The sequence below is a fragment of the Gossypium raimondii genome, chromosome 5 (assembly GCF_025698545.1).
Source record: "Gossypium raimondii isolate GPD5lz chromosome 5, ASM2569854v1, whole genome shotgun sequence".
NCBI lineage: Eukaryota > Viridiplantae > Streptophyta > Magnoliopsida > Malvales > Malvaceae > Gossypium > Gossypium raimondii.
In genome coordinates, this window is record NC_068569.1 from 37,325,880 (window position 1) to 37,342,032 (window position 16,153).

General features: G+C 36.9%; 1 protein-coding gene across 1 annotated transcript; it reads right to left on the minus strand.

Annotated features, from left to right (window-relative positions):
* Nucleotides 1-11,321: 11,321 nt before the first annotated feature.
* LOC128041056 (uncharacterized) lies at nt 11,322-13,017 on the minus strand. Its single transcript, XM_052630358.1, has 2 exons — nt 11,737-13,017; nt 11,322-11,567 (listed from the first exon to the last, which is right to left on the minus strand). The coding sequence occupies exons 1-2, from the start codon at nt 13,015-13,017 to the stop codon at nt 11,322-11,324; spliced, it is 1,527 nt and encodes a 508-aa protein (XP_052486318.1).
* Nucleotides 13,018-16,153: the final 3,136 nt, after the last annotated feature.

Sequence of the window (16,153 nt, forward strand, 5' to 3'; positions counted from 1 at the left end):
TTGAGATAAAATGTGTCATTCTTTAAAATCGTATGCATGTTTTGGATATACGTGAATAAATGTATGAAATTATTTTATTTATGTGATAAAATAATTTTTTTCAAAAGTAATTAGAAAATGTTAGGTCTATTGATACGACGCTTTTCTTTCTTTTGTTTGGTTATTTATTTTCTTAGTTAGGTGTTATTTAATTTGTTAGTGTTTTTCGTGATTGCAGCATTGGTGTATAACTCTAGACGGTAATGAGTTAGTCCCATTTGACCCGGAGCCAGAAAGGTTGATAACAAAAGCTAGGAGGGATCAACTTCCAAGGGGAGCCCGCCACTGATAGAGCCCTCGATTGCTAATCCTCTGATTGACAAGCTTAGAGACGAGGAACCTCCCTTTGATCTTTCTAAAGCCGAGGAATTGCGATATTATGCTATGCCAAACTTGGATACGATGTTAGGGAGCATCAACCGCCACATTATCAACTTGAACAATTTTGAGATCAAGCTGACAATTATACAAATGATCCAAAGCAACCTCCAATTTAGGGGCTCTATGAATGAAGATTCTAACCAACACCTTAAACGCTTCTTTAAACTTTGTGATTCTTTTAAATATATTAGTGTATCCAATGACACTATACATCTTCAGATATTTCTTTTCTCTTTATGTAACGATGTGTTTATGTGGTTGGATTCACAACTAGTAGACTCAATCAACACGTGGGATGAACTTTCCAACTGGTTCCTTGCTAAGTACATTCCCGCGAGTAAAACGATCAAGTTACGAATGGATATAACCAATTTCCGACAACTAGAATTAGAGTCTCTATATGAAGCGTGGGAATGCTTTAAACTCATGCTACATAAGTGCCATTACCATGGCCTACAAGATTAGCTTCAATTACAAACTTCTTATAATGGGCTAGATGAGAATTTGTATTCTAGTCTAGATAGAGCGTCCGTAGGGGCGTTCATGTCTAAGACATATGCTTAGGGTTGCTAACTCATTGAAGATAGGGAAATGAATTCATATGGTCGATTAAGCGGTTCACATACCAAGCTAAACCGCCAACCATGAATGCGATTGGTGGGAAGGATAAATTTTAGCAGATCTTCGAGAGGCTTAATAACCTCAGTATCAATATAGGTCATGAGAATTAAAGTGCGAGATGGGGTAGCCACCATGAGAATACTTATGCTGAGGTAAATTATATAGGGAATAGGAGAAACAATCCTTACTCCAACACCTACAACCCGGGGTGACATGATCACCCTAACTTTAGGTGGGGATGGAACCAAAAGGGGCCCTCCAATCAATGAGTAACCAACTTCAATCAACCCAACCTTCTCCTCCATACCAACCTCAGCAACCATTTAGGCCACACGAAGTCAAACGGAAACCCACTTTCAATAGTGACCCTCTTATGCCTATTAGAGTCAGTAAACTCAAGAATGGATGCATTCAGTGTAAGTGAATATACAATTGGAAAAACGAGTTTGAAAAATGCAAAGAGAAATAAGTTTAAGAGAAAAACTAGTCTTTTAAAATTTTTTCCAAAAATAAGAACTTGGTTGTGATATCTAAAGTAATAAACACTTAATCAAAATTGTACCTTTTCAATTCGTTTAGAATTAATGCTTCGATCGAGTAGTCTTCTCCGCTATCCTCAAGCTCATGTCTACCGAATGTGGGCTTGCTTCGAATTAGAAAATTTTCCTCAAAATTACCAGTGAGGCAATTTCGCAATTTATTTAAACTTATAGGTCAAATTGTAAATAAGAAAAATATCTCTAAAAATCTTTTAAAATAATTTCTTCAGAGAATTTTCTCTCTACAACTTTCTCTTGATTTCAACAAGTCTGTGAAAAATAATGACACAATGCTCTTTTTATATAGGAGAGTTTAAAGAGTTGAACTAAGATCAAACTTAATCACTTTAATATTAAATTAATATAATACTTATCTTGATAAGTTTTAGATTAAATTTAATATTAAATCTATATAATTAATAGAATATTTATCTTGTATTAAATTAAATTTAATATTAAGATAATCACTTTAATATGAAATTAGTAAAATACTATCAAGATAAGTATTAAATTTAATTTAATATTAAATTTATTAAAATAATATTATTTTTGTAATAGTTAATCTGAAATTAAATTATCTAGTAAAGTCCCAATAGGAGTGTAATTCTTCCACTGTTCAACCACCGAAGAACCACCGCCGTTGACCATCCGCCGGCCATTGAAATGTCATCCTCATAGCCGCTGGCACCGTCGTGCCCAAAGGGGTAGGCTCAACACCCTCACGACACCCCGAGACAGTTTGAATGCTGCTGGTTCGATTCGGCCCAGTGATGACCCGACCGATTCGGTCCAACCACCGGTTGGGCCGTTGGCCCAGATCACATACTAGGCCTAATTCAACTATTTTTAGGTCTCGATTTTTTGTTCTCGGTTTCAATTTTCGATCTCAAATCTAATTTTCAAGTTCAATTACCCATTGGGCCAATTGTTTGACTTGAAAATTAATTTCCAAAAATATCATATTTATTTTAATTAATTTGATTAATTTAATTTTGCTTGATTAGAAGTAATTTTCCTAAAAATCACTGATATTTTTCAAAATTGATTTTTCAAGAAAATTCTTTAATCAAATTCTCTAGTTGAACAATTCTCACGGTTACACAATTTAATTCTACATCGAATAAATCAACTCAGTTAAATTATTTCCAAAGTCGTAGAATTTTCTTCTAATTTAAATGCAGTTCGATCAAGTTTTTGTTGAGCTAATGGAGGGACCGATTGGGCATATACAATTAGACTCTAGTAATTGCAATTATGCCTAAAAGCATCGTTCCAATAATTCACAATTACTTAATCATGGATTCAATCCAAAAGAAGTACCATGATTGAAAACTCCTTATTGTATACTTTTTACAAAAGTAATTCATCCAACTGTTTTGTCCAATGACCTCATCATGCTTGTGTTACCCTCATATGATATCCTTGATTCATTTGAGTTAAATTCGTTCACTCAATACAATCCCATTTTATCTCATTTTCACCATTGTGTCTTCTTAATGATTTATATGACCATTGTCAACAAATGACTATGATAAATTGCTCATTCGAGAACAAGTAACCCGTCGCCACGTTCCATATTTATCAATCCACACAACACCAATGAGAGAGTACCGTTAACTCTTTAATTGAGCTATGGATTCCATTGTTGCTAGTAAAGTCATGCCATACACAAGTCATGTACCCAACATACCGGCTATGGGTTTGATCATATTTAGAACATAAGCCTCCACTTATATCAAAGCACATGAGTTATATACACATGGTTAGTGACTAACTTAGGATTTAGGTAAATCACACCATGAACGTCACAAGTGAATTAATTCACAAACGGATTCAGAATTAATTTAACTTGGGTCCAGTCCAATGTATCATTCTTCCAATGAGTACATCTATGTCTCTACCTGTGGAGTCAACTACTCCAACAGCCAAGACTAGCCATCTCCCCAATTAAAATTATAGACGACATAATAATCCTTCTAAGTATTTGAACCAAACACTCACTTTTATTCTTTTACGGTATTACAGACTCATTTAGATTATCTACTGAAGTAAGTTGTCTTTTTCACAATGTAAACATTTTTACAGTGCCACTTATCATCAATTTGAACTTAGGTAATCAATGAGCTAATCTTTGCTTGTCAAAATTTTCTATGTATGCAAAACATGAAAGAAAAAAACACAAAAGATATAACAGTGAAATGTGAAATTAACTTCATTTATTTATTCATCATATAGAAAAAAAATTGCATGTTTACTACAATATGGGCACATTTCCCAACATATGCACCAAATGAAAGGTCAACTTGACCAAATCCTTCAAATGTTGCAAACCAATGCCACATCAAGTATCCCTAGAAACATTGAGCCTAACCCAAAAAGAGAGGGGAAAGAGCATGTTAAGGCAATCACTCTCTGATACAGAATGATGATCAAAGAACTGATAAGATCATTGAGTGTCAAAATAGAGGAGATGGACACTAATACTCACACTCCTAGTGTTGGAGATGGGGTAGACATGAGTGTAGAGGAGGAGGTAGAGTCGAGGGAGTCTAACCTTAAGGAAAAACCAACCAATCCACCTAGCCCAACCACCATTCCATTTCCAATTATACTTGAGGAGAGGAAAAAGAGAGATAGTGAGGAATTCTTGATTTTCTTCAACATGTTTAAAGCTTTAAACATCAACCTAGCCTTCTTTGAGCTCCTTGAGAAAATGCCCAAGTTCACCAAGTTCCTTCGGGAAGTCATGTCCAGGAGTAAAAGAATAGGAAAACGGGAACACATAGCTTTGAACACCGAGTCCAGTGTTGTAATATCTAGGAAGGTCCCACCTAAACTTAAGGACCCCGATAGCTTTACAATCCCTATCCAAATATGAGGGCTAAATTTTGGCAAGGCCCTTTGTGACCTTGGTGCTAGCATTAATCTTATTCCCCTATCCATCTACCATAGGTTAGGTTTAGGAGACCTCCAGGAGACTTCAATCACCTTACAATATTAGCTGATCAATCTTTAGTCCATCCCAAGAGTGTCCTTGAGGATGCCATAGTTAGAGTAAGACAACTTATCTTTCTAGTAGATTTTATAATGCTAGGCTTCAAGGAAGACTTAGAGATTCTAATCTTATTAGGGCTACCATTTTTAGCTACCTCTCGAGCCACAATTAATGTAGGTAAAGGGGAACTAACAATAGAGATTGATATAGGAAATAAAGGTTTTTAAATGTATTGATACCTACCCTAGCCCTAAGGGTGTCCGACCCTTCCGGTGTATGATTGTTGAACTGTTAACTTATTATCTTGTCTCATTGCTGATGTTGTGAATTACTTAAAGTGGTGCCAAGTTACAATCTGAGTTCAATGCTAAAAAGGATCCCGATTCCAAAGAGGGTGATGATCCATGGGCGATCCTCAAGTAGCCTCATTGGTTGAATAATAAGATACACAATTGAGTTTCAAGAACACTGCAAACACTCTTTTGAGGGTGTAATAGATCACCCGGAAGACCATTTTTGAGTTACCATTGGCAAAATTTAAACTTGTTTTGTAAATAATTAAATTAGTGAGCCAAGATTCCATTTATTTATTTTTAGTTTAGTTTTCAAACTCATTGCATGCTTAGGTTTAGGATTTTGTAAGTGCATTTTGTTGGAAAAATTCCGGTTCAAAAATGGTTTTATTGCATAGTGGAAAATAAAAATTTTAAAAACCGAATCAATTTGTAATATTTATAGCAATAAACCATTTACCGAAATCGCACGTGTTTTCGACTAGAGGGATCCTTTTCGTTCCCATCTTCCAACTAAATGATCTTTTCTGCTATTTTCGTACTACGAACTACTTTAAGTGTCACATCCCATGATTAATTTATGCGCAAGAATGAAAACAAGGAAATGTTGCGACTTAGTAGTAAGAAACTCCTTAACTATCCTAGAGTTCCCTAATTTGAATCTCCTTGTTCTCATATTCTTTTTAATTAAATTTTTGCACATATTTAGCATGTGCATTTAAGCCTTGCCGTCCACCCCCTATAGTTGCCCCAAATGGTGTGCTTCCCTTCCTCCTTTAACAAGTCAAACATGCCATAAGTTGTGAGACACATCCCCCTTTTCACTCATTGTCTCACTCCCTTGCCAAAACCTCTTTTTTTTGCCAAAATGTTGTGATACAATGAACCTGGTCATGGATGACCAAGCAACACACACCCTTGTCGTCCCCTACCCTCATTTTCACCATATTATTTCATTTTTTCGTTTTTCTTCATCTTTTTTCTCTCTCAAATTGAAAAAGAGCCACCACCATCTTCTTTTATTTATTGTTCTTCAACCGCCACAACTAACCCTTCCACCACCAGCAAGTGACCTCCTATACACCTTAAACGTCGCCCTCTCACTCCTCCTCTCTTCCGCTCCCGTGATCATCGTTGAAAATCACCGTGGATCTTCTCCTCCCCCGCCTATTTATTTTCTCTTCTCTTCTTTTTCTTCCAAACTTTGGTGACCGAACCTTCCTCCCTTTTGTATTTTTCTCACCACCGTCGGACCACCACTCCATCATTGCCGAATCACCATCGCCACCGTCAGCATTGATAATTTTTTTTTCCTTTTTGCTTCCTCTTTCTTTTGTCAGTTTCTTAGTGAATAAAACTCACATTTTTTAATCATTTTATCGATTATTTTTAGATCACTAAAAATCATCGATCTCATTCCATTCTCAATCCTTCGATCATCTCATATTAAATCAAGTGTAAGTGAAGTTGTTCGATTCGTAAATCCTTCATTTAGAAATGCCATGGTTGGCCGAATGGTATAGTGTTTTATTGTTATTGAAATATTTTATTATTCGTTTATCATAGTACTAATGCGATTTCATAACAACTTGAAGGACCAAACAACGCCAATCCAAGAAATCCTTAGTGAGTTAACGAGTGCATCGAATACAAGTGCTAATTTAAAGGTAAGTAATTGGTGATAATTATTTCAATGATTAAACTTTAAGTATTAAGACACATTTGATAGATATATAACTAAAATACGTGTTTGATTCAATAGATTCATCTACCGGGTTTAGATCTAAGTGAAACATCTTCTAATAGGATTGTGGTAATCGAATCTACGGTTTAAGGTGTGGGATCTAAATTTTTGATTTGAGTATAATCTTCTATTATTTTATTACTAAATAAAAAGCTATTAAATAATTATTTATGAGTACACTAAATACTCAAAGCGAAGTTGAAAAACTTATAAAAAGGGAAACTCCAAGTAAGTGTTCCTAAAATTATTAGTTCATGAAATCTATGATTCATGATGCGCTGATGTATGTGATGATGACATGTGTGCAAATCTCATCTTTATGTTATGTGATACATGACTTAATTGATATGTGATGATTTAAATATGTGTTATATATACATGTGTGTGATGAGATCCATGATTTAATATGAAAATATATTAAAGCATGCTAAAGTGAATAAAAAGTGAATAATATGTGATATGTGATATGGGATATGTGAGCATGTTTACATGAAAATGTGTAACATTGAGAAATATGCGTTAAGTGAGATTATGAGTATGACTACATGCGAAAAGTGATTAAATGTGTTAAATTTGAAAATGGGCATATCACATGCATGGGGTGGGTCTTGTGAAAGGTGGAAGTTATCTGGCAATTTATTTGTGATTATGTGGCCATTATCGACAATTATGTGGTGGCTTGTCCACAATGTGTTATGTGGCCACTCATCGACATTTATATGGTGGTGATACGACCTCGGCCTCGTTGATGAATTTGAGTCGTTTTCGTTGCCCGATCGTCCTAACGATGAAGTTTCGTTCGTCTTGATTCAAAGAGTTATATTTGTTCAATGAAGGTGTTTATGGTTCATTTAAGGTTAAAAGGAAATGGTTGGTAAGGTATTTCGGCTAAGAAAGAAAGAAAACAAATATTAAAGGTATGGAATTTTCGGTTTAAGGTGAAATGGAAAGAAAAGCTTAAAACAAGAATGAACCAACACTAAGGAAAATGTTGACCCGAATCTTATATGTCTTTAAGGTGGATGAAAACGAATGTAAAAGGACCTCGACCCACTATCTATCAAAGATAGGAACCTCGGTATCAAATGAACTCCACACTTTAGGTGAAAGTGATAAGTTCGGGATGCAAAGAACAAAGGTTGACGCCACTAACTAGTAGATAAGCCAACTAAGTCTTTGGACGAAATTGAGAGAAGAATTCCTCACAAAATACTTAATTCAATAATCAAAATGGCAAAAGTCCTTTTACAAATTAACAAGCAAATATTTATAGTGTTGCATAAGCTAGCCGAATAGTCATGCTTAATAGCTAAGAAAAATCAAGAAAGATCCAGAATTAAGTCCCTAGAAAGATTCGTTGAATGGGAGCTCCAATGGGCGACTTAGGCACTAAGCAAATGAACCTTGTAGAGATGAATGCACGGTAGTCAAATGGCCATGTCTAGATTCGGCCAGGCCTTTAAATGACTCCTTAAGTTGGCACTTGTTGGTTGAAAAGATAGGAGCATTGAAGAGGGTTGATGGACAGTCACCAAGTGTGAAAAGTCGGTTTTGAAGAGTCAAATGTGTGTGAACATCATCAGCTGAATAGTCCCTCATGTGAACACTTAAAATGAGCTGCATGTAGATGTAAAAAAAATGGAACATTCGGTTGAACATTCATTGGGGGTTGCCATGCATGAATCGACCAAATGCAATGAATCTAAGATGCATGCACCTTTGCCGTCCAAGGTAAATTCTTGCACCAATTAAAACAGCAAATTAATCATGTATAAAACAAATTAAATTCGGCAGCAAATACTTGTAAAAATCTGCACATTTAATCATGTATTAGTTTAGGACATATTTAAAACACTTGAACTAATTAGGACATATTTAAAACACCTAAACTAATTAGGACATATTTAATAATATCTAATTATTGTTTGACCAGAAATTAGACTCAATTAATTAACTTAACTAATTTAACTAACAACTTAAATAAATATTCCAAAGAAAATAAAAATAAGCGAATGAGCTTAAAATGAGTGATCGAGATACTGAGTGAGCTCAATGAGCTAAAATTGAGTGAATGCACTTGAAGTAGATTGCACGGATTGCTTAATTTGTCGGCCCATGATTTTCAAGTAGAACGACCGAGGATTCACCCCAAACTCGATCAACCAAAGTGAAATTGCGTCTTTGAACTTCTTAGCCCTAGCTCGGGTAATAGGTCATTTAGGCACTCGAGGAAACATCGTTTGCACTTGATAGCTCATTGGGCTCGATTGTATCATTCCTCCCTCTTGAGGCGATTTGTCCCCAAATCGCTACCTACATCAAAGGGAGATAAATCACCACGTTAAAGCTTGCGCTAATATTGTAATCACCGGAGATCAAGCTTGTAAGAGTTCTCATTAATTGCTCCAACACTTGAAAGGGCCGTCTCCTCTTGGCAACACTTTGACCTTTGTTGGTAGGAACCTTTCCTTCCTCATGTGAACCCAAACCCAATCTCCGGTTCGAACACTATTTGCTTTCTTCCTTTATTTGCAGCTCGCATATATTGTTGGTTCGAGCTTGATGTTGGCCTTCACCCTTTGATGTAGTTGCTTTACATATTCGGCTTTTCTCTTAGCATCAGAATGGACAAGCTGGTCATTGGGCAAAGGAAGCAAATCTAACGGAGTTAGAGGATTGAACCCATAAACAACCTCAAATGGTGAATGTTTAGTAGCAGAATGGACGATTCTATTGTAAGCAAATTCTACATGCGGTAGACACTCCTCCCACGACTTGATATTCTTTCGAATAATTGCTCGCAATAGAGTTGATAGCACCCGATTCACAACCTCCGTTTGTCCATCTGTTTGAGGATGACATGTTGTTGAAAACAGCAGCTTCGTTCCTAACCTTCCCCATAGAGTTCTCCAAAAATGACTTAGGAACTTTGTGTCTCGATAGGATACGATGGTTTTCGGAACTCCATGAAGTCGTACAACCTCCCTAAAAAACAAATTAGCAATATGGACAGCATCGTCAGTTTTAGAACAAGCTATAAAATGTGACATTTTGGAAAATCTACCTACAACAACAAAGATAGAGTCCTTCCCCGTTTTGGTCCTTGGTAGTCCTAGGACGAAATCCATTGAAAGATCGACCCATGGTGCATCAGATATGGGCAATGGTTTGTAGAGTCCATGAGGATTGATTTTGGACTTGGCCTTCTTGCAAGTTATACATTGACTACAGACCCACTCAACATCTTTTCTCATCCCAGGCCAAAAGAAATGCTCATGGAGGGTTGACAACGTCTTAGCCACCTCGAAATGGCCCATAAGTCCACCACTATGTGCCTCGATTACCAACAATTTCCTTATTGAACTTTGCGGCACACAAAGCTTACTTTCGCGGAAAAGGAAACCATCAAACCTGAAATACTTATCAACGACTTTGTTTTCACAGATTTATAAATAGCACCAAAATCAACATCGTCAACATACATTTCTTTTAAAAGACAATTCCAAGCAACTTTTCATCCAAATGTGATAATAAAGTATATCGTCGAGATAATGCGTCAGCCACAATGTTTTCCTTACCCTTTTTGTATTTGATGATATAAGGAAAAGATTCTAAATACTCTACCCATTTGGCGTGTCGTTTATTCAATTTTGCTTGTCCTTGATATGTTTCAACGCCTCATGATCCGAGTGTATGACAAACTCTTTTGGCCATAAGTAGTCTTGCCATGTCTCGAGAGCTCAATTAGAGCATACATTTCCTTGTCGTCGTCGATAGTTGAGAACGGCTCCATTTAACTTCTCACAAAAGTATGCCACGGGCCTTCCATCTTGTGTTAAAACGGCTCCAATTCGGCACGATGCATCACATTCAACTTCAAACATTTTAGCAAAGTCGAGCAACACAAGTAATGGAGCATTAGTTAAACACGATTTAATAGCAATAAAAGATTTTTCTTGTTCCTCATTCCAATAGAAGGCAGAAGACTTCTTGATCACACTAGTTAAAGGTGCTGCCAAGGTACTAAAATTTGGAACAAATCGTCGATAGAAGCTTACCAATCCGTGGAAGCTCCTTACTTGGCTAATGCTCGTGGGTCTAGGCCACTCTCGAATAGCTTTCACCTTTTCTTGATCAACCTCCAGTCCTTCCGAGCTGACCATGAATCCTAGGAAAATAACCTTGTTAGTACAAAAAGTACATTTCTTAAGATTAGCAAACAAAGATTCTTTTCTAAGCACATCCAAAACAGATTTTAAATGCAACAAATGGTCATCTAAGGATTTGCTATAGATAAGTATATCATCAAAATAGACAACGCAAAATTTTCCGATAAAAGAACGAAGAACATGATTCATCAAGCGCATGAAAGTGCTGGGCGCATTGGTAAGCCCGAATGGCATAACTAGCCACTCGTAGAGCCCATGCTTCGTCTTAAAATTGGTTTTCCACTCGTCCCCTTCACGCATCCGAATTTGGTGGTATCCGCTCTTTAGATCAATTTTAGAAAACAATCGAGCACCACTCAATTCATCCAACATATCATCGAGTCGTGGTATCGGATGTCGATACTTAATAGTGATCTTATTCATCTGCTGCGACAATCTCGCTTTACGCCATGTTCCATCCTTCTTTGGTACCAATAAAACTGGTACGGCGCATGGGCTAAGGCTTTCTCGTATATATCCCTTCTCCATAAGTTCATTAACTTATTTTTGCAACTCTTTGGTCTCTTCGGGATTAGTACGATAAGCTGGACGATTGGGAATAGAGGCTCCGGGAATGAAATCAATTTGATGTTCTATTCCTCGAATGAGCGGCAACCCATTAGGAATGTCTTCCGGAAACATATCCTCGAATTCCTGCAAAAGAGAAACAATCGAAGAGGGCAAATTTGGATCCAACTCGTTAGTATTCAAAAGAGTTTCCTTGTACATAAGTACAAGAACCGATTGCTGCATCAAATAAGATTTCCTAAAATCACTCTCTCTTGCATAAACACTCATTTTCTTTTCTCTTTTTTTGTTCGATTGATTTATTTTTTTCTCTCACATTTTTCATTTGTTTTTCTTTTTTCTTCTCAATATATTTTTCACTCGTTTTTTCATTCTTTTCTTTTTGTACATCTTTCCGAAATTTCTCTACACTCTCCCTTAGTTTTAATTGATCTTTATAAACTTGCCTCGGCGTCATGGGAACCAAAGTTACATTTTTCCCATCGTATTTGAAGGTGTAGCGGTTTGTGAAACCATCATGAATGACTTTGCGATCAAATTGCCATGGACGACCCAATAACATATGACCAGCGTGCATGGGTACTACGTCGCATAGAACTTCGTCGGAATATTTTCCAATAGTGAACGGCACCAAAACTTGCTTAGTTACCTTCAACTCCCCTCCATCGTTAAGCCATTGAAGTTTGTAAGGTTGAAGATGCTTAGTTGTTGGCAAGCCGAGTTTTTCAACCATTAAAGTGCTGGCCACATTTGTACAACTTTCGCCATCCACGATCAAGCTACACACCTTGCCTTGCACATGGCAACGTGTATGAAAAATGTTTTCCCTTTGTTGTTCATTTTCAACACTTTGAAGACTAAGGCTTCGTTTAATAACGAGAATTTCGCCATCAACGGCGTATTCAAGTTCATCCTCTTCTTCCTTTTCTGCCATTTCATCGGGTTCTTCGTCATCTTCTTCTTCCGATTCAATTTCTCCATTAGCCCGCACAATCATGTTGGTTCGGTTAGGGCATTGACTCGCAATGTGGCCTCTCCCTAAGCACTTGAAGCACTTTATTTGTCTCGATCGATTTGGAATGGCAACTTCTTTGCCCTTGCTAGTTTCGCCAACGGGTTTGTTCATCTTAGAAGACAAAGATTGATCCTTAGTACGATTAGAAAAGCCTTTCTTACCCGTGCCTTGGTTCCACCTTTGAGGATTGTTGGTGCTAGGAAAGGTTCGGCTAGAACTTTTTCTTTTCAATTGCTTTTCAACTTTGATAGCAACATGCACCATATCAACAATATCAACGTAGTGTTGAAGCTCCACCACATTGGCTATGTCACGATTAAGTCCGGCTAAGAATCGAGCCATGGTTGCTTCGCGATCTTCTTCCACGTTCGCACGTATCATGGCAATCTCCATTTCTTTGAAGTAGTCCTCCATACTTCGATTTCCTTGCGTAAGATTCTGCAACTTTTGATAAAGTTCACGATAATAGTAAGAAGGTATAAATCTCCTACGCATTACGGCTTTCATTTCGGCCCAAGATGAGATTGGCCGCTTCCCGTTCCTTCTTCGACTCGTTGTGAGTTGATCCCACCATATCATTGCGTAATCGGAGAACTTGATTGCCGCCAATTTCACCTTTTTGCTCTCCAAGTAGTTGTGACACTCGAAGACCATCTCGATTTTTCTCTCCCATTCTAGATAAGCTTCCGGATCAGATTTCCCATGAAAGGGAGGAATGGATAGCTTAATACTTTTTAAATCATCATCAAATTGGCCTCGATCTCTAGGACCCCTATTCCTTTAACCTCGTCGTCTCTCGCTTTGATTCGACGCTTGGTCACTTTCCACCTCGCTTGGCTCGTAGGGATCATCCACGAAAGGTCTTGCTCGCCCTCGCTCCCTTCTCGGTCCTTGAGGGGTTCCTTCTTGTGTTGGTCCTCCTTCCACTCGATCGAGTCTCTCATTAATAGATTCAAGTTCAGTTCGAAGCATTCGTTGGAATTCTCTTAAGAGGGCTTGTTGACCTAAATCGGGAACTCCTCCTCCAACATTTCTTATCGGTTGTCTTTCAGTCCTTTCTGCCATGTTTTGCTCGGGATTTTGAGACATAATAAAGATTCCTCACCACAAAGACTCACGTTCACTCAGAAAAGAAAGAAAGAACGACACTCACGCTCGTGTTTGCACTCTTTTGGCTTTTACCTCCTCTCGAATATGCTCCCACACTCGTGCCTTTTTCCTCTCATTTCTTCTCTTATAATTTCGTATAAGACTCGGTAGGGCTTGATCTTTAGTTTAGAGGGTCGGCTTCAAGGGGTTTGCAAGGGAAAGTCGTATGGTTTAGGGTAGGCTCGAATGAAAGAAAGGTTTAAAGACGTGGCGTATAAAATGAATTCACTAATTGGGAATTTTTTTTAATAGCGTGAAAATTCACTAAAATGGGTATAAAGGAGTGTAGAATGTGATTTTAGAAAATTCACTAATAGTGATTTTTTTTTACGGATCTTTCACGTTCTTTTCGTCCGCACCTAGACCGTATACAATTTTTTTCTTTTTTTTTTCAATTTTTTTTGATTTTTTTTGATTTTTTTTTATTTTTTTTCAAATTTTTTTTTCACGAGTCTACTTACTCCGACTCTTCTCGAACGTCCGTTCTTCTCGTTTTAACCAGCTCTGATACCAAATGATACGACCCCGGCCTCGTTGATGAATCCGAGTCATTTTCGTTGCCCGATCGTCCTAACGATGAAGTTTCGTTCGTCTTGATTCAAAGAGTTATATTTGTTCAATGAAGGTGTTTATGGTTCATTTAAGGTTAAAAGGAAATGGTTGGTAAGGTATTTCGGCTAAGAAAGAAAGAAAACAAATATTAAAGGTATGGAATTTTCGGTTTAAGGTGAAATGGAAAGAAAAGCTTAAAACAAGAATGAACCAACACTAAGGAAAATGTTGACCCGAATCTTATATGTCTTTAAGGTGGATGAAAACGAATGTAAAAGGACCTCGACCCACTATCTATCAAAGATAGGAACCTTGGTATCAAATGAACTCCACACTTTAGGTGAAAGTGATAAGTTCGGGATGCAAAGAACAAAGGTTGACGCCACTAACTAGTAGATAAGCCAACTAAGTCTTTGGACGAAATTGAGAGAAGAATTCCTCACAAAATACTTAATTCAATAATCAAAATGGCAAAAGTCCTTTTACAAATTAACAAGCAAATATTTATAGTGTTGCATAAGCTAGCCGAATAGTCATGCTTAATAGCTAAGAAAAATCAAGAAAGATCCAGAATTAAGTCCCTAGAAAGATTCGGCTGAATGGGAGCTCCAATGGGCAGCTTAGGCACTAAGCAAATGAACCTTGTAGAGATGAATGCACCGGTAGTCAAATGGCCATGTCTAGATTCGGCCAGGCCTTTAAATGACTCCTTAAGTTGGCACTTGTTGGTTGAAAAGATAGGAGCATTGAAGAGGGTTGATGGACAGTCACCAAGTGTGAAAAGTCGGTTTTGAAGAGTCAAATGTGTGTGAACATCATCAGCTGAATAGTCCCTCATGTGAACACTTAAAATGAGCTGCATGTAGATGTAAAAAAAATGGAACATTCGGTTGAACATTCATTGGGGGTTGCCATGCATGAATCGACCAAATGCAATGAATCTAAGATGCATGCACCTTTGCCAGTCAAGGTAAATTCTTGCACCAATTAAAACAACAAATTAATCATGTATAAAACAAATTAAATTCAAGAGAAATACTTGTAAAAATCGCACATTTAATCATGTATTAGTTTAGGACATATTTAAAACACTTGAACTAATTAGGACATATTTAAAACACCTAAACTAATTAGGACATATTTAATAATATCTAATTATTGTTTGACCGAAAATTAGACTCAATTAATTAACTTAACTAATTTAACTAACAACTTAAATAAATATTCCAAAAAATAAAAATAAATGCGAATGAGCTTAAAATGAGTGATCGAGCTACGAGTGAGCTCAATGAGCTAAAATTGAGTGAATGCACTTGAAGTAGATTGCACGGATTGCTTAATTTATCGCCCATGATTTTTCAAGTAGAACGACCACGGATTCACCCCAAACTCGATCAACCAAAGTGAAATTGCGTCTTTGAACTTCTTAGCCCTAGCTCGGGTAATAGGTCCTTTAGGCAGCTCGAGGGAAACATTGTTTGCACTTGATAGCTCATTGGGCTCGATTGCATCATTCCCTCCCTCTTCGACCAAATGATACGACCAAATGATAGCTTGTCCACAAATGGTGTGTTATTGGATGGACTAGTTCTAGGGAACTCAATATTGATGTGTAGCAGAGATGGGTAGGAAAATTCTTCAAAATGTGCATTGTCACATAAACATGTCTTGATATTTATGTATATGTGTAATATTGATGATATGAGATTTCTGTAAAAATGGTATATATTTTGATTTGGATGTGTTTATTCGATATGTTGAAAAGCATGTTATATTATATACAAACTTTATGTTTGATCTCACGCTGAGCCTTTTAAGGCTCGTACGTGTTACTCGTGTGTCTCAAGTAATCCTCGTAATTAGGACTCAGATTCGGTCATCGGAGAAGCTCTCAGAATAATGATTTCTTGGTTATGGATTTTTAAAATAATTTGGGATTTTTACGGACTATATGAGTTTATTTTAAATTTTGTTATGGACTTGAATTTGAGTTTGTCTTAATAACTTTTTAGGACTTTATTTTAAGTTGCGGACTATGGCAAGAGAATTTCTATTTCAATATTTTTGGGAAATATTGCATGGATTGTTT